At 45.9% G+C, this 19,617-nt stretch overlaps 1 protein-coding gene across 3 annotated transcripts in view; it reads left to right on the top strand.

The window, feature by feature from the left end:
- The first annotated feature begins 2,564 nt into the window (after positions 1-2,564).
- Positions 2,565-19,617, top strand: part of C2CD2 (C2 calcium dependent domain containing 2) — a 43,386-nt gene continuing 26,333 nt past the window's right edge. For all 3 annotated transcript variants that reach the window (XR_011740104.1, XM_065861423.2, XM_071811466.1), the window contains exons 1-4: positions 2,565-3,173; positions 5,170-5,268; positions 15,234-15,353; positions 15,712-15,813. Coding sequence is in view for 2 of the 3 variants with exons in the window: in XM_065861423.2 (XP_065717495.2) it covers positions 2,580-3,173; positions 5,170-5,268; positions 15,234-15,353; positions 15,712-15,813 (915 nt within the window). In the remaining variant the exon portion in view is untranslated. The remainder of the gene's footprint in view (positions 3,174-5,169; positions 5,269-15,233; positions 15,354-15,711; positions 15,814-19,617) is intronic.

The raw sequence follows: 19,617 nt of genomic DNA, 5'->3' as shown, positions 1-19,617 counted from the left end.
TCCTAGGCAACTGGCTCTGGGCAGCCGTGATTCAGCAGAGTGTTGGACCAGATGACCTCTAGAGGTCACTTCCATCCTTGACTCTCTCACACACTCACTTCCTCTTCCTTTTTACCTCTGCTTCTAGCTGTGAATTTGCTTGAAATGCCCAGCAAACAAGCTTTTGCCATCTGGTCTGTGAGCCCGCATGACTTCTGCACCCTGGCACCTGCCGTGTGCACAGCTCCCTTGGGAGGCACACTGCAGCCAGGCACCAGGGGATCCCTGGTAACTCCCCTCTCTGATCCATGGCATGCACTCCAATGGTCTGGAATTCCAGTTCCCAGCAAGGAAAAGATGTTTTTGCCCTTTAAGGCTACAGTGGCAATAGTCTAAACCTGACTGGAGCAAGAATTTACAGTGACATTTCACTACCAACCTCAATGACTTAATTGCTGGTTGTTTTAGCGTGTGGACTGGGCAAAAAATACAAGTGAGATTCATCAGCTGGGAGCTGCCATGTCTGACGAAAGTCACTATGAAAGAAACTGAGCAAAGACGAGTAGAAGAAAAATGAGGGCACAAATAGAGATGAGCTGATAAAGTAGCACTCTGAAAACCAAACAGCAACTTCCTAAACATGAATGTGACAGAAATAAATAATTATGAAACTTTTATTTTCCTATCAAACAACAATTTCCTCCCCCTTATCACAAACCTCCTACTGATAAAAACAGTCATCCAGCATGGTCTGCAGAAAGTACTTAGTTCTGAACTTATACTCCAGGTCGCAGATCACAGAATTGTTTTTCCTCCTTCCAGTGAGTTTGACATCCTCAGCAAAGGAGATGCTGAGGCACCAGGAAAAATGGGAAGCTTGCGTTCACCTTTTGATAGGAAGCAGAGGGAAAAATACAATGTCTCATAGTCTCTTTAGCTGTGCCCACAGTGCTGTGAAGGGGTGAGCAGGAAGGCTGAACACAGACAGACCTGTAAGTGTAACCTTGTTACATGAAGGTGTCCTTCCATTAAATGCTCAGTTTCTACTGAGGAGCAGCATGGAAATTTTGTCATAGAATCACAGAACAGTTTGGGTCAGAAGGGACCTTCAAAGGTCACCTAGTCCAAACCCCTGCCATGAGCAGGGACATCTTCAACTAGATGAGATTGCTCAGAGCCCCGTCCAGCCTGACCTGGAATGTCTCCAGGGATGGGGCATCTGCCACCTCTCTGGGCAACCTGGGACTGTGTTTCACCATCCTCGGTGTAAAAAATTTCTTCCTCATGTCTGGCCTGAATCTCCCATCCTTTAGTTTAAAACCATTACCCCTTGCCTTCTCATAACAGGCCCTGCTAAAAAGTCTGTCCACATCTCTTGTAGGCCCCTTTAAATAATGAAAGGCCACAATAAGGTCTCCCCGGAGCCTTCTCTTCTCCAGGCTGAACAACCCCAACTCTCTCAGCCTGTCCTCACAGCAGAGCTGTTCCAGCCCTCTGATCATTTTTGTGGCCTCCTCTGGCCCCTCTCCAACAGGTCCGTGTCTTTCCTGTACCTGGGGCTCCAGAGCTGGAGACAGGACTCCAGTTGGGGTCTCACCAGAGTGGAGCAAAGGGGCAGAATCACCTCCCTCGACCTGCTGGCCACATTCCCTTTGATGCAGCCCAGGATACAATTTGCTTTCTGGGCTGCAAATGCGCACTGCTGGCTCATGTCAAATCTTTCATCCACCAGTACCCCCAAATCCTTCTCTGCAGGCTTGCTGTCAATCCCTTCATCCGTCAGCCTGTACTGATACCGGGGCTGCCCCAAAACAGGTGCAGGACCTTGCACTTGGCCTTATTGCCCCTCACGAGGCTCACTTCTCCAGCTTGTCCAGGTCACTCTGGATGGCATCCTGTCCTTCAGGCATGTCAACTGCAGCACTCAGCTCGGTGTCATCCTTAAACTTGCACTCGATTCCATACATTGTGCCATTATTCACTGGGCTTTGTAATTCTGACATAAACCAGGAGAGTATGCCTCAGCCCCTTGAACACAAAGATGATATGATCTTTCTTTTTTGGGGGAAAAAGTCGTAACTGACTCCCACTCTACCCACAGGCTGGCATTAACACATTTATCTATTGTGTGCAAAGATGAGAGGGTCTGTTCACATCATTTTTCATTTGCAGTTGTTTCTTAGTGTGCAAACGACATCATTAAATAACACTGATGTAAAGGGAAACCTGTTTGGTATATGAAAAACAACGAAGAACTAGTTTGACACCTGTGTCCCTCCTGGCCCTCTGAATGCCTCTTCTGCCTCGCTGTCTGTGTTGAAACTCCCTGGTTTTGCCCAACCTTGAATGCGCTCTTCTCGCCCCTATCTGCCCGCAGCACCGCCCGAAACAGCAAATGGTTTCTTCGAGAAGCGGCGGCCCCGGGCGCACACGATCCCGCCCGGCAGCAGCTGTCCCGGCCGCAGCCTGTGCCCCAGCCGCCCCTCCCGAACCCCACTGCCTCCGCTCCAGCTGCTCCCCGAAGCACCGGGCGCCTTCTCACGCGCTTTGCTGCTGGACCCCGTGGGAGCCGCGGGCGGAGCGCCCCCCGCCGCCGGGCGATGTGCGGCCCGGCCACGCCACGCTGTGTGCCGCCTCGCCACCGCCCACTGCAGCAACGCTGGGCAGAGGCCGGGGCTGGGGCCGCGGTTGGGGCCGGGGCCGGGCCTCCCCTCGCGGCCCCGCCGGCAGGGGCGGGCCGGGCGGTGACTGCGCCGTGGGCGGGCGGTTTGGGGCGTTCTCGGGCGGGCGGCCGGACAGCGTGCCGCCGTTCCCGGCTCGGACCCTGCGCGGGCTGCCGCCGCCCGGCTCCGCCGCCGAGCGCGTCTTGGTGGGGGCCGGTAGCGCGGCTCCCATTATGGTCAGCCATGGCGTGGCCGGCGGGCGGGCTGGCCGAGCTGCGCTGGTGCGCGCTGGTCGTCCTCTTCGTGGCGGCGCTGGCCACTCTGGCCGTCTACCTGGTGCAGTACGCGCTGCTGGCCCTGCGGCGCCGCCGGCCGCCGTCTCCGCCGCCGCTACTGCCGCCGCCGCGGCGGGACGAGCTATTGGAGGAGGGCAGCTCGGTGCTGGCCTGGGCGCTGTCGCTGGGTAGTTGGCGGCGGCAGTGGCGGCGGGCCTGGCTGGCGGCGCTCAACGCCGAGGCGGCGGCTCGGGCGGTGAGTGCCGGGGACGCAGGTGAGGGGCGGCGGGCGGGCGGGATGGGAGACGGGAGCCACCCCGCTTGAGAAGCCCCAGGCGGCGCCGCTGGCCGCTCTCCCGCGTCCGCCGGGCTGGGGCCGGGGCTTCCCGGGCCATGGCGGGGCGGGCGAGGGCGGCATGTGCTCCTGTGCCAGCGGGGGCACTCCCCACCCGGGGCGAGGAGCGGCTGTAGGGGTAGCGGGACTTGCTCCAAAGATACACGGGAGTTCCATCAGCAGGCTGCTGACAGCGCCTACCGCCGTGTTGCTGCCCGTGCACGTGTGTGTGTATATACGTGTGTCTGTATATACACGTTAGGTTGCCGCTCGGCAGGAATTTGCAGGAAGGAGCCGGCCAAAGGTGCAGTGTGGGCGCACACACGGGAGCAGGGTAGAACCCCCGCGTCCGATAGCATTGTTCGGGCGCCGGGAGGAGGAAACAATGGAAACTTCCTGGCCTGGTTGCAGGCACGGGGCCTGCGGCCGGTCCTTTGGCAAATAACTCCCCGGGGCTGGGCTTACTTCGCGTTGTCTTTGGCCATGCAGTGCGTGTCAGAGTAGCGCTGAGGGCTGGTGTCCTCCGGACGGCCATGGGTTGGTGGGATTCACAGGTTTTGGTCAGTTTGCTTTTAACCCAGGTCAGGTAAGATGCATAAAATGTAGCACCCCTTCCCATCCTACTCTTACGCCAAGGGCACAGCATGACATCTTGCTGGGTGGTTTGTAATGGTATACCCAGGTCTAAGAGGCAAGGAGGTTAGGTGAGGCTGTAGCAACCTAATTCTCTGGTCCTGAGGACTGAACCTTTGCAGTGTCAGTGGAAAATGCTGAGGCATGTACCCGAGGCTCCAAATTTGTGCGCAGCCTTCTCCTCAGGTTTAGGAGGTTCATTTCCTGGCAGCCCCAGCGTGCTTGCTTCTTGCATGTTGGGGGGGAGAAGGAAGAGCAGGGCAATGTGTGTGTGGAAGATAAGCAAAGCAGTTTAACACTTTCCGGGCATCACTATATGTTAGGGCAGCTTAAAAAACCAAATGCTGAATCTACCCTCTCAAATTGCACGGTGCGGTTCAGAAAAGTGTGAGTTGTGCCAAGAACTGAAGGTTTGCCCCGCACTTGTGGAAGAGGAGAGCCCAGACAGCTTGGGCAGAGGTGCTGGGAACTGAACTAACTAGAACCAAGCAGCTTCCCATCCCCGGCCAGAGACCAAAACCGCTTGGACAGGGACACACGCACCCTCCCTCCCCGGGAAACCATCTGAGGCCGTCCCTTGCCATGAGTTCACTGCCTGGCACTGCAGCATGGCATAGCTCCTGCTGTCAGCATCCCAAAAAAATGTCAACAGTGCACTGCTAATGAAATTCCTGCATACAAAACAACCTTGGGTGATGAGGAAAGCAGCGCTGACTGCTCAGTGTGGGCAGCAGGTGGAGAATGCAAGTACTGATGTCTCTGAAAGTATGACCTCATTGCCAAAACTGGTATACGCTGTCTTTTCCTTGCTGTCTACGTGAAGATTGAGTAGCTGTCATCACTGCTTGCCGTCACACAAGGGAAGACTGGGGAGGAAAAAGCTTCTTTCCTCACCTCTGTAGGATGATATTTGGGTTTTCTTAGTTTCAACATATCCTAGTGCAGCCGTATTATTAGGCCAAACCAAACCCACCTTTTAAAACTATAGCACTGACTAATCCTTTTTCAAGTAGAGTGGTTTCACTGAACTCTGTCCCCGCTCGTGGACTTCACTTTGTGCTGTGCCGTGTACCTTGATATTCTGCTACAGAGAAAGATAAGTTATGATTAGGCCCATAGTTATATCCTAAGTATAGGTTTTCAGGCTCTACCCTGTATTATGTAGTGAGGTGTCATGCAATTAATACATACAAGTTTTGACATACATTTGCAATTCCGTCTCCAGTTCCTCCAGGAACTTCACTGGCAGTGCACTAATGATGTTTCCTTTTTTCTTCTTTCTTAGGATTCCCAGTTGCTTACGTTTGAGGAAGATGACCCTTCAGAGCCGCTTGAGTTAGCAGTTAAACAAGTTGTTAGTGTTGTAAAGTCAGCTGAAGAGAAGGTAAATTTCAGTTTTGTTTTGTCTCAGTGCACTTTAGGGCTGGAAATGTTAACTTTTCTTATTAGCATCAGTGAGAATTTTATCTGTTATTACTTCTGTACACTTGACCTAAGTTTGTTGAGGCTGGTAGGAGGCTGCCTTTGTAATGAACCTATGCAAACTCTTGACATTGATTCACTTCTTCTATAACTCAGGAGCAGAATGTGCCCTAGGGCTTCTACCAAATGAACAACAACCAAGTTTATAGGTATGCCTTAAGTGAACAGCCCTCTCCCGCACCATCGGTACAATGGTTCCCCATCCTATTGTTGAATTGTGGGGTGGGGACTTCATGAAGAAGGAAAGGGACACTTCTCCTCTGGGACAGGAAAACATCTTTGTCTGCCACTTGCTGTTTGTGTGGCTGATCACAGGTTTGCTTCCTAAGTCAAAGCCAGGTAGTGACCAGTGGAACAGCCGCAAAGTCCTGAGGATGAAGTCTTTACTGAATCTTGTATTCAGTGAGGAGTGAATGGTCTCTCTCTTACACTCCCACCCCCACTTCACATACTGGGAAGTGGTTTTCTCTGTGCTTAGTGCATATACAATTATAATAAGGCAGAATGTGGCTCTTAGAAGAAGGTAAGAATGTATATATGCTTATTAGCAGTGCTAGCTTCTGCATTTTCATCCTAGTGACTGGAACTACTAGTCACATCTGAACTGGTGCTCAGCTTTAGGCACCTGCATCAAATTATCCTGATGCTTTTCTTCTTATTTTGCTTTGTTATTTTGGTTTGTTTGTCTGATTTAGCTCTACTATGATTCCTTTGAAAACTATGCATGCTTATCTGCCTCATATACAACTTATAGGCACGCCCAGATAAGTGGGAGCTGGTGGTTGCCAACATGTAAAGTTTGTGTACTTGTCCTCTCTCTTTTTTTTCCCTCCCTTTTTTCATTTTTTTTTTGTCTTCCCCTCCAACCAGTGGTCCCTGCCCCAGCAGTGGGGCTGGAGAAACTGGAGTTGTAGGACTTGTAGAGTTGGCACCAGTGTTACTCTGTGTTGCTGGAAGACACCACAATGGGAAATTGTATAGCAGAGGGGACTGTGAAGTCTTATGTGCTGTATAGTGTGTGAAGCCAGCAGCCGAGGGAGATGTACTGCAAATAAAAACTAGAGACTAACAGCGCAAAAAACACATGTGTTGCAGCATCTAAAATATTGCTGGAAGGTGGGCAGAGCTGCAAATATGTTTGCATGAAAGATGGCTAGGAGGTTTGAGTCTGCTGGTTGCTCTTGGCTAGCATCAAAGTTGAGCAGGGGTGCACGAGGCCAGCTCTGTACTCAGAGTACTTGTGCCTGTGGCTGGACCACAATGAGAGTGGCATCTCAGGCCTAAAATCCACTGCTTTTGGTCTTGCCTGTGTGCCAGAATCAAAACATGCTGCTGCAGTCCTGGAGTTCCCTGAAGTCGCATTGTACCACTGGGAACATCTCTGCTGCAGTCTTCAGTTAACTTCTGTGTTGTTTAAATGTAGATGCTGACTGCTATAGCAGCTAGGTAAGGCAACACCCAGGGTGCCCCATGGCCACCTTAATCTGTTGTGGTTAAGCTTGGACAGGAGGAGGCAGTGAGGGGAACTTCTTCCTGCTGTAGGGCTGTTTGCTTGCTTTCCTCTACCTGTGGCTTTGCAATCCTGCACCCTCCCTTGTGCAGCCTCTGGTCTTTGTCTGACCTTGGGTTGAGCCACTTCAGTATGTTAATCGAGCTGTTATACTGCAGCTAGCAATCTGATGTGTTTAGCAGCAGCTTAAACCAATATAAACACATTTTAAAAGATATTGGATTAAAACAGGTTTGCTTACGTAAACTGGGTTGTTCTGAATTGTCCCAAAACCCAATGCCATAATCTTCTGCACAGCTGCTGGAAAAATTTCTCTGAATTAATCTTACTCCTTCAGTTAAGCTACAACCTGAAAATTTGGATTTCAGTGTATAACCTTGGAGTGGCACTCTAGTAGGTAGTTGTCTCTTTTCGTACTCATTAGGTAATACGTGTCCAAGTGTCCAAAGGACTTTTTTTGTGGTGTTTTCTTCCCCTCCTCCCTTGGTCTTCAGACTTTTAGTCTTTGCATATGAAATCTTTCTCTGCAGCTTGCCCAAACTCAAACTTCTGATATGTGTTTGTAACTCACTACCGGCATGACTGGCTCTGAGTGTAGTTTGTGAGCATATGCTGCATGTTTGTCAGTGTTGTATCATCCCACTGAGCTCTGCACTTGCCTGAGGCATCAGCTGGCACAAGACTGTTTTCCTGCAACTGGTTCAACATGCTGCTTTACTCGTGAACTGTATGGCGAGAGCATACAGGTGTCTTGGTTCAGCAGCCAGGGCTTGATTCATTGCATGTCATTTCAAATATGTATTTGACCTTGCAACAAAGAGGTTGTGGTCATCAGAGGAAGTGGAGGATTGAGGCTGAGAGATGAAAATAGCAGTAAACATGGGGTGTGTAATGTTTTAATGAAGCTGTACGCTCATAGAGCCCTGTGGTATGTCTTTTCTGGTGAGTGGTCCTCTGTCCTCTTGAATGCTGCACCTTGGCGCACACCCAGGTGATGGGCCTGCCTGGTGCTGGCAGCAAGTCCCCTGCCTGGGAAGGCTCTCATGCAGGCTTCCTCTGAAACAATACAGGATTGTCAATTGTCAGCCAGCCTGTAATTATTATATTACTACTGACAGCTCTATTTATGTCCAGGACACATGCTGACACCTGCAGTCTGTAGATATACACGTACTGTCCTTGTCTTGAAGATGTAAAACTGGTGTAAGTTCCACAGTGCAGAGTTGCAGACATGATTGGGGAAGCTGCTGGTTATGAGCTTGGCCAAAGCCATTGTGATGGGGACAGAGCTGCTCTTGTGGCTGAAGGTTACACCACACTGCTTCTTGACAAAGCCTCTATTTACACTTTGCCTTCACTCCAGTTTTGGGCCAGAGCCTAAATATATAGAATGAAGTGGCCTGTTTTTGTTGTGTGGTATTGGTTGTTTTGTTTTAACAAAGTAAACATTAGCATTATTCTTAGCTAATTCCACCAACCTTTCCATTGCTGCGTTCTGTTTCCAGAGCCTTTGAACTTCACAACCACAACAACAAAAAAGGCAACAAAAAAGGTGATTTTGTTGTTGGGAAATTGTTCCATCCAAAGCCTCTGTGCCAGGCTACAGCAGAAGTCTGCCTTATCTTCCTGCTTCAAGCTTAAATAGAAAGGGGTAAAACACCCTTAGAGTGCCATTCCTTGAATGAGTGATAATAACTCGCTATTCAAGGAATTACTGTCTCGGCTCGCAACAGGCAATGGCAAATGTGGACGCTTCATGTTAATTTTTATGTGATGAATCTTGCTGGGTGAAATAGTGGACAGAAGAGAGAACTGTTTTCCCATGAGCTGTGCAACATGCCTGGAAAGGTCTTATTCACCCACAATGCTGTTGTAGCTTCGTTTTGGTATCATTTTGTTTGCAGCCACCCTGCTGCATGCTGGTAGCCTGTGTTCATGCCCCACTGGGATGTTGGGGCTTCTGGTTCCGCTTACTTCTAAAGCAGATAGAAACATCGTGTAGCAAAGGCTGTTTTCTGCTCCAGGAAAGACTGGTTTCTCATTGTCACTACTACAGTACTAGCTGGGACTCCTTCCTAGTTACATATGTGTGTTTATTTCTGATTATTTTTGGTGGAGTGAACTGCTCTGACCATCACATGCAGTTCCTATTGTCCTTTAACTCCCTGTTTTGCTTGAAAAGCTTTCCTGGAGCTTTGCTGCTTTCATGACTGCGTTTTTTTTACAAGCCTAAGAGGAATCATGGCCCATGCAGCTTTTAATTCTTTTTTTCTTAGTTTATGTATAAAGATAGCCTTTATCCTTTATGCATTTGTTTTTCCTCCATGCTGCTTGCTGTCAGTAAATACATTATGAAGGAATTATATTTTCTTTCATCCTTTGTTTACCTTGGTTAAATAAGCTGTTACTTAAGTCTCCTTTTACAATCTTGTCCTGCCTCATAAGTCACTCCTGTGCACTCATTCTCTGCAGAAGCTCCACTTAAATTAATTTTCTTGAACTTGGAGGCTGAAGAGACACACAACACTTACAGGTGAGGTCTCACCATGCAAGGAGATTACTGCTTGTGTCTCTGAAAGTACTTTCTTGATGCATTTTGGGCTTCCAATCTGCCGCTCCTGTAGCTGCTGACTTGATGTGTCCGGGTCTCTCTTCCTTTGGTGTTCTCCCAGTGTTAAACTGCCCTTTGTAGGAGTAATATTTGTTAATTCTCATACACACATGCTCCGTGTTCTGAATTGTATTTTCCTTCTAGTCTTCAAGATTTTTCAGCTTTCATGTGTGATGTCATGATCTTCCTTTATATTGCTGCTACCCAGCTTGCCTTCCTCAGCATCACACTTCCTTTCAGACTTCTCCTGAGGAATTTTGGATGTTAAATGTGCAATAGGGTCGGTGCTTGACAGGCTCGTTTGTAACTTGCTTCCAGTTTTCACCTCCTTGCTCACTGTACTGTCCTCTCCCTTTCAGGTATATCACCCTTCACCTTAACACAGGAATGATGGAGTACAAGCTTAATTGTCCGTGGGGTGACCCTACTAAAATAGATAACATAATTGATCTAACCTGTGCAAGAACTGAGTACCTTGTCAAAGGAGGACATCAGGGTTGGGATTTGTTTGTGTCAGTGGAGATAATACTGGTTTTGGCACTGTTTGGTAGCCTGCCTGTCTTCCAGCTGCTACTGCAGATGTGTGTGGGCCTCCTCTAGTCTTGTGCCCCACCTTCTAGCCTGGCACAGGGGTCAGGGATGCCTTAGCACCTTGATGGCACAATGTGCCTCCATCTCTGCAACTGGATCTCTCTTCAAGGTGCTCTAGCATGAAGTGGCAAACCCCTCCTGAATTTTGTTGCTTTCTGTTTATGTCTTCAGCTGTGCTGTCTTCCAAATGGTTTGTAAGGTTTGCGTGTTAGTGAGGCCAAACTATCAAGTCTATTTCTGGTATTTATTTTCCCCCTTCTTAAATAGAAGTACTGCTTCCTGTCCTTGCACGGTTTGGTATTTACTTGGTGACCAGTTGAAAAATTATTCCTGCTCTGTCTCCTTGTATTCCCTGCTTGTTTGTTTTATTCCTGTCTCCCCTTTTTTTCTACTTTTTTGCATTTGTATGCTGGTCTCAAAGGAATAGATAAATTCATGTGTTCCATCAGTTTCTTCTTTGTTTCTGTTGCTGATGTGATAACTCTCTCTTGTGTACTCATTCCATCACTCACCCTGTCTTTCCCCTGTTTTTTATCATAATTTTGGAAAACTGGTCCAGGGTTGTCTCAGTATATTTGCAGGCAAACTTACTTTGATACTGGCTTCTAAAAACTGACCTCTAGCTGTGCCTGGATCAGACATTGAATTTGTCGTCTCTCCTTCAGTTTGTCTGTGTCATTCAGTAAACCTCTTGGGTAAAGAGGGAATGGTAAAGAGCTACAGAAACTTGCTCCAGAAGTTAATGCATAGGCTCTGGTAACCAAGGAAAATGATGTAATTCTTGTGAACAGCTGAGTGTTGTGACTGTGAAAAGGCAGAAGTTTCTGACTGGAAATTTTCTTACTGTGAGGTTTTAAGCTGAGTACACAAACTGCCTGTTTGGCCATGGACAAGATTTCCATGCCAAAGAGCCTTCTCCTCAGTGTAGTACTCCAAAACAAATGTGGGAAGTGGGAGAGGATCCTAAATCTAATAGCACACTGGTACCTACAGCTGAGGTCAAGGCAGTTTTTGCTTTGTGGCTACCTCATGGTATATACTCATTTTCTTGTGAAAATGCTAAAGACCTGCTCTTTCTGGAAATAAATACCAAACACAGTAAAACCAATTCATTTCCAGGAAAAAAAAAAAAAAAAAAAGAGAAGAGGCCTGTAATGCTGAGGGCTTTACACGCACAGATGATGCGGTTGGGGCCTGAGGAAGGTGAAGACTTCTGCAGAGCTGTCAGAACTTCCCCATGAAGTCATGGCCCTTCACCCTCCCTGGGCCATGGGAAGGAACCTGCTGCTACACATGGAGAGGGGAGGGAGGAGGAACAAAGAGGCCCCGTGCAAAGCACAAATCAGTGGGGTGCCAGTGCCAAAACTGAAACCTCTCAAGGTGAGAAGACACCATGTGTGAGGAGCACAAACACTCTGGTGCTCCCTGAGATGATGCAGCTGCTTCTGCTACTTCAGGAAGGAAAGAAACTGAAATTTTGCAGCTCTTCTCAGAGGAACCACAAAAATAAAAAGTCAGTATATAGAAGGGGAGAGCAAAGCAAGGGGAAGGACTTTAATAGCTGTGAGTACACAAGTTTGGGCACTTTAGTTTCTCGGAAAAATACCTGTTTTACTCCAACTGTAGTGCTTGTTCAGCCTTCTTTATTCCTGCAGTTGTTTATCTAAAAGATGATTTTTTTTTTTAAGGATAATTTTGCTAACCGTTTTAGATACATATAAGCAAGGTGTGTTACAGCATCCACAGCTCATTTGTAGCTGGGTGCCAGCATCAGGCAGATGGGGAACAGAACCCAGCCAGGTCAAGGGGTTTTGCCACAGCAGCTCACCCACATCGTGGGCAAGTGTGGTGAGGGATGGAGGCAGGTGAGAGGGGAGGCTGGAGGATGTTGAGGAGATGGCAAGAATAGCCCTTGCATGGGGGTGATCCAGTGCCAGGAGTCAGCTGAGCATCAGAAGGGATGGCAGAGGGCTGAGGAGGAGCGGGGAAGCCTTGCCTGTGAAGGCACCTGAGAAGGGGCTGGGAAGCCCTTCCATGGCAGATCCCCGAAGTGCAGAGAGAGACCTTGGCTGGTGATGGGGTGTTTGTGCTGGGGGAGGCTAGAGCTATGGAGGTGATGAAGAGAGAAAATACCTTGGTTCTGCTGGTAGCAGAGTCCTGGTTTCTTTGTGCTGCTACTTCACCTCGCCCTGTTTCTACTAATTTAGGAGGTCTTGCTTGTCCAGATGTAAGACAACAAAAGTGAGCTGGGATGTGACCCCTCCAGGCATCCACAGCTGCTGTGCAGTGGTGCAAGGGCTTAATTTTTAAGGAGCGGTTTGTTATAAAAATGACAGGATTTCCAGCCTCTAAAACGCAAAGTCTAAAACACAAAATGTCCCTGGTAAGGAGGGGTGGGCAAGAGAGATGAGGAAGATAAATGGAAGTTGAAGAGCAACTCCCTTCATATTGGTCCAGGTGCTACTGTTTTCTTGTGGACATCTGTCCTACCTCTTTCTCTACCCTTTTGACCAGAAAGGGGTGCTTTGCCTGACCCTCCCTTCTCCTTCTTCATTGGTGCAGAGAAAATCACTTTGAAGAACAGGTTGGATGGGAGAATGGCTGAAGAGGAGCATAGCACAGGAAGCTTCAGTATTTTTCTTCATGTGACTGTTCTGGGGAAAATGTCCTACATATTTCTGCTCTGGTCTGCCAAAATAATCTGCTACACTTCTTTAGAAGTGTCACTTAAAAAGGGAAGCAGCAGTTGCAGTCTCTTTAATCAACTTTTTACCACTTGTAGCAGCATCTTGGATGAAAACAGAATAGCTTTCTCTTCAAATTCTAGCCCAGAATTCTGCTCCTCTCAGTATTCTGACTCCATAATCCATCCTGCTCCCAGAACAAAGGGATTCATTAATATTCATGAAACCACTCCTTTTTCTGATTGGATTAAATATTAACAGACTTCTGGACCTGAGGACCAGTTATTTTATTAAAAGTGAGGGGAGAAGAGGAATAGGACTTGGTAGATGTTTTTGGCAGAAAATAAATTAATCAAGGAGACTAAAAGCCCACTTAGGAGACTAAACCCTACTGGTTTGGGCTTTTAGTCTCCTTGATTAATTTATTTACCTCCTAAAATAAAGGTATAAATATTTTCAAAAATTGCTTTAACATCTCTTGACAAGGTGTAGAAAGAAGAGTGAAAGTTCCACCACCTGCAGTGCCTGTTTCCATCATTTATTTTAAAGTAAACATGAGTAAGAAAAAACTGGCACGTGAGCTTATCTACCAACTCTCCTACCACTCTTTTTTTTTTTTTTTTTTAAAGCAGTAATCAACCACGTACCTGGCAACCTTGGCTCCTAGGCATCCAGAAATTCCAGACAAATGGCTTCACATCTCATGTGCAGCAAGTCCAACTTGTTCTCAATGCACTGAACTTCCTATGCATATCTCATGAAATGTTCGCAGATGATAAACCACTGCATTTAGGACATGCAAGTGTCAGCAGCTTTTGCATCAGACTTGTCATTTTCTCTCCTCCACTCTCAAAAAAAAAGGGAAGAACATACTCATTTTTGAAGTCTTTAAAGAGCCATCATGCCAATCTATCCTCACAAATCAAAGGATTTGGTCTTGTTAGCTATTAAAAATTCTTAAAAATCTTTTATGTTATAACATAGTAATGGGTGTTCATGTTGATTATGTGGGATTAAGGATCAGAAATCACTTTTGAAGGAATTTAGACTTTAGAGAGAGGTGAAGGAAACTGATTTGTCCACTTCTAAACTATAATTCATAGAAGACGAACCTGAAAAGGCAAATCTTGTTGCTTGTGGGTGTGGTTGGGATTGTTGTCATGTCCACCCCTTCCTCCCACTCCTTTGTAATTAAGTCTCTGCCTTAATGGATGTGCTCTGGAGCCCCAGATAATGCTCTAGTCCTTCTTAAAATGTATGCTATAGAGCCCAGGGAGATGAAATGTATTTAAGGAGAGACTGATAAAGATCTTCCAGAAGGTACATTATTCATTTTTAAGCCTTCATCTTCAATTCCAGTGCCCATAAGTGAAGCAGTAAGTGCACAAATATAACTTAATAGCACACATGCAGAGTTTCCATCAAACAAATCTTGCAGTGAATTATTTGTCTGCACATTGCGTTAACACGGTTAACTTTGCCTGAGTCAGTTGAAGGAGGGCTCAGGTGTCCTTTCCAAGGTGGAGCTCTGGGGACAGTGACCAGCAGCTGTCTTCAACCAGCAGAGCTGTTTGCAAAGGGAGCTTCTCTCTGGTGTAATAAGTGATTTCTGACTTGTGTCCCTGGGGCATTCCTGTGCCACCAGGTGCCTTCTGCACACTCTGGGAATTTTGCATAGCAGCTCTGGCACCTCAGTCTGTTTGCAGAGGAGAAGGACGAAAAATCATTTTGGTGTTTGTAAACTCAGTGTGATAACAAGTTAAATTACTGCTCATGAAAGTGAGGGAGTGTATTCAATGAAGTCTGTTGCCTTCAAGTGACATACGAACTTTTCCCAGACATAGGAGTTCGTCACCAAATTTCAGGGCCTTTCTTAGTTTAGTCAGAGACTTGAATAAACTTTTAAAGCCTCCTGCCCCTCCCCACCCCACTCGGAACTGGAATTACTCAGGCAAAATCCTCTTCTGCAGCAGCAGAGATATACCAAAGTTTCACATTTGTAGGATACCTCTAAACCAAATACTGTTTGGTGAAACCAGCTGTCCTAAGGTAGACTACTTAGTTCAGAGCAGAGGAGGAAGAAGAGCAAACTTCTTTGTCTCCCTTATGCAAAATTGTGATCTTTGAGCTTTTAGTATATAGAAACGTGAAACACAAAGGAGTCCTTGTCAGGTATTAGTTTTGTATTGGATAACAATACAAAATAAGCTTTGAAAAATACGAGAATTTCTAGTTATTAAATTCCATGTCCAGAAGCAAACACTTGAACTACAGTTTTTAGAAGTGAATGTACAGAAGGAGGTAGGGATGTTCAAGAAACTGCTTAGAAATCTCTTTCCTGCAGAATTTAGCATAATTCTGGTAGCTTAAAGTCCTTTCTTAGTTCATTTCTTACCTTCACCCAACCTTCTTCTGAAGACTAATTTTTTTTTCCTTTCTTTTGTCTCCCCCCACTCCTTTGATTTCTTTAGGTGGTTTCTTGCAATGTTGTGGGAGATTCTGTCAAATTTGTTGTCACTGTCTCAGATACTTCACCTGTGGCTGCGAAAGATCAGTCGTACAGCATTAAACTGTCTCCACTTCACCTGCAGGTAAACAGCTGTTCTCTCTCTTCTTCCTTTAGTTAATGTCTCATCGGAAATGTTTAATAATATTACAGTTTCCCTCTGGGGCAAGTGATAAATTCATAAATTAAGCTGCCTCTTTAGAAGACTGTGAATAAATAACATGTTGGGTAAACTACCTGTATGTATAGAACAACAATACCCTTTTTTTGACTGGCGTGCACTCAAAGCTTAAGTAACTTCTGCCTTCTTAGACTGTCACTTTGAATTTACTTACTTAGAAACTGGTATCATTCTTCCTTTGGTGAGCCTTAGTATGGAGCTTGAACTACAGTTCTTTATAGGACACAAGAACACTCTCCAATAACTGCTTTCCTATCCACAGCTTCAGCTCTACGTGAAAGACAAAGGAGAAGATGTCAAAGTTGAGTGGTTCCTCATTAACGCCAATGAAACCAACTTTGAAATCCAACCAACAGTGCAGGAGGTCAGTCGGTAACTTTTATCGTAGAGAAGAAAGGTCTCCACCCCTTCAGTGCAAAACCAGTGTAATGCTTTAGGTCAGCAGTAGCAGTGTCTAGAGCTAAAGTGTCCGGTGAGGCTGGAAGAGCTGAAACAAAAATACCCGTTCTGTTCTACTGGCTGCTTTTGGTAGAAGCATGGGACTGTCACAAGTGGCTTCGCAAAAAATTTTCATCCAAATTCGAAGATGTGAAAAATATCTGTTCCTAAAAACGTTCTCTCAGAGCACTTCTAAACTAATAATCAAAAGAAAACAGTTGCAGTGGTATTTCCATCAAAGGAATTACAAAGTTGCCCCATCCTTAACTTAGATAAATTTTGAAATCTGGCAGTAGTTCAGAAACAGCTCTAAAAAAATACAATTATTTCAGGAAATGGTGGATGATCTAAAAATATCTTGATGCTTTTGGAATTGCACCTTATCTTACTATTAACACTGATTCATTGGAGGACTTTATTTGGGACATCCCCTGAAATGATTTCATGACAGAGATTCTTTTCTGCCTTTGACCCTTCACAATTTTGTTTGGCACAAACTTGGTGACTTAAGCCTTTCTTACAACAGTGAGCAAAGACTTGCTTTTGTTTTGTGAAGTTGATTTTCTGACTGAAGGCCTCATTAAAAAATAGGTTTATTGTATAGTAGAGCTCCTTCTAAAGACCTGTGGTGAGTGACCCAGAATCTTAATAATTTATTACCACAATTTTTGTACATAAAAATATGAAATTCATAACTAAAGACAGACGAGTCTTTTGAAGTGGGTTTTTATATAGATTTTACTGTGTATGCGTAGCAGTGTAAATGAGCTTCACATGTTGGGGGTGGCATGCTGATCATCCACATATTGAACAGTGATTAAGTACTTACTAACAAATGCAGGTGACTCTGTTACAGTCACTGGACTTCACAACCTGCTTTTTGAGAGATGCCCACATCCAGGGTTGCAAAGGAGTTGCAACTTCTTGTGCTTAGTCTGTGGTTTTAAAATGAGCCTGTTAAGTTCTTAATAGCTAAGGGCTTTGTTTTCACTTTGAAGTTTCTATTAGCGTTTAGGGAACAGGGAAGGCAATAAACAAAGAGCTAAAATTGGTGAGCAACCTACACCTTGGAAATTGCTTCAGCTCTTAAATGTCAGCTTTTGCGTCTTGTTTTTACCTCTTTTGGAAGCAATATTGTGTCTACAAATAAATACCTTTAATTGCTTGTGATTATCTACACAGTGCTTTTGTCATCAGTCAGACAAGGTGGGTATAATAACCTGCTTTCTCTTGATAATAACTGGGTGAACCTGAGTTGCATTTGGCAATCTGGATGACTAGCAGGGCTTGGGTTGGCATGCAGTGACTTCATGTGCCCCAAGGGGCTGTGGTCTCTGGCTGCACGCCCCTAACCCATGTCAAACCCAGAGTAAAACGCATTGTCTTAAACCTTTTTAGTTGACAGTTAAACCATTATAGGTTTCTTTGTAGAGGGCGTTGAGATGCAGCAGTACTTTGCAAATAAGGATGGCTAGAAATGAGGTTGGGCTGACAGGAGGGTCTTGAACCAAACTGCTTTTCAAATATTAATAACTATGGAAACACTGGAAAATACCTACGAGTGGAAGTCCAGTGGCGATTGTTGCCATTCTTACTGTTAAATAACAAATGTTAGATTAGGTTGACAGCAAAGTGAAAGGCAGGTAGGATTTTGCAATTTGACAGTGTTCTTCATCAAGCAGTGTTTAGGTAAGGACAGGGGAGGGGAATTACCTCTAAAACAGTGAAAACTAACCACAATTTATCTGCTTATTTAAATAACATGGGTAATGAAATTACTGAAACTGAAGCTTGTGGCAGCTTAATTTACTTTAATATTTTTTTAAAGTAAAAGAGCATTATCTGCAAGTTGCAGAGATGTGCTGCTGCCTCTTGTTTTGGCGGATTTTTGAGGGATCACAGTGTGAACAAAGCAGAGATTCTCTGGGACTGGTCAATGCTGTTGTGTGTTTTGAACCATAGCGACCTGTCTTGAAGGGGCGGTTAGGTAAGCAGGCTGTGAAACAGGATTTCTGTACACAACATTCCTGGGATTTTTATGAAACACCCTAAATGTTTCTGTAACACTTGGGTAGTTGGGAAAGGGATGTTACTCCAAATCTATTTGACCTGTTGAGCAAGCTGCAAGCAAATGTTTAGGAGTGCGGAAGTCATTGCACCATCTTCTCCTGCACCTAAGAAAGGACCAAGTCTTTTGAAATTACAGATTGCTTTTAATGCTGAGAGCTGTCTGTAATGGAGGAGTGTGGTGCCGGATGTCCAGGGTGGCAGAGCAAAGTCCGTGTTCTGCCACGTTCACAGAGATGCGGCTGTGGGAGACTCTGTTCCTGCCTCGTGCCTTCCTTGTGCTGCATGGCTGCAGCAGCCTGGGGCAGAGAAAGGCTCCAGGGACACCTTATTGTGACCTTTTGGTATGTAAAAGGGGCCTATAAGAAGGATGGGCCAGACTTTCTAGAAGGGCCTGTTATGACAGGACAAGGGGCAATGGTCTAAAACTAGAAGAGGGGAGTTTCAGGCCAAACGTGAGGAAGAAACTTTTTATGATGAGGGTGGTGAAACACTGGCCCAGGTTGCCCAGAGAGGTGTTGGATGCCCCATCCCTGGAGACATTCCAGGCCAGGCTGGACGGGGGTCTGAGCAACCTGATCTATGGCAGGGGGGTTGGACTAGATGACCTTTAAAAGTCCCTTCCAGCCCAAACCACTCTATAATTCTATGATGGGTAGTGCTGACTGCTGGTGATGCATGGCTGCAATGTTACCAAGGGAATCTACCAGGATTAGGCTTGATCTCTCTGCTGGTGCAAATTGGGTGTCCTTGTCACGAGTCTGCCTTCTCTTTGCAGCAAGGCCGTGTTTGTTGGCCATGGTACACTGATTTTAGGCATTCTCCTGTCAGACAGCAGCATGCAGAATGGTACCTTTCTCTGCTTTCTGTGATTATTGGATTCTCCAGTTGTTCTGTATCTGCATCTGTAAATCAGTTCCCTTTCCTTTAAAACCTAGTTCTGTAATAGCAAAGTCTCTCAGGTGCAGTATCAGATCAGAAAAGGTGGATGAGCCCTCTGTTATTTAGGTTTGATCTTTGTCTCTTACTTCAGTCCTTTCTTTAGAAAAGAAACCTGTCAGATTTCTCCTGTCCCACCTTTAGAGCAATTGATTATCAGACTGCACTTTCTGAGATAGTTTAATTTAAAAATCCACTCCCTGTAGATAACTGAGCGTAAGAGACTATCTGAAGAGCGTGACACAGGAAGCAGGCTTCTCCAGAAGCGCAGGAAGGTCAGAGGCGGTTCGCAGTCTTCATACACCTTGCAATTAATCATGTGAAGCTACATATATAAGCAAAATCTGTGTTCTGTTCTCATCTGTCAGAGACATTGGTGCTAAGCACAGATTGCCATGAGATTTTTGAATGGACAAACGTACAAGTCAGTCCCACAGAGCAGCATGACTGTCTGTCCATACAGGGCGCTTTACAGCAAGGTTGAAGGCCTCCAGGAGATACTGTAATATTTTTTTCAGTGCAGCACAGGATTAGCTCCTTCTCAGCTGTTGCAAGATGGCATAACTCCCATTAAATCACTGGAACAGTGCCGATCTGCTTATCTGATGACCTGATCTGCTCTCTCGGTGGAGTGCAAAGCAGTACAAAAACTTTAAAAACACCATCATAAGATGTAAACTGTTAATGAAACTTCTGTTTTTGTGGCTAATAGCTGTGGCTTTGT

Source organism: Patagioenas fasciata, chromosome 1, assembly GCF_037038585.1.
Source record: "Patagioenas fasciata isolate bPatFas1 chromosome 1, bPatFas1.hap1, whole genome shotgun sequence".
Classification (NCBI taxonomy): domain Eukaryota; kingdom Metazoa; phylum Chordata; class Aves; order Columbiformes; family Columbidae; genus Patagioenas; species Patagioenas fasciata.
Note: the sequence above shows the minus strand (reverse complement) of the source record. Positions and strands in the feature narration are given on the sequence as shown.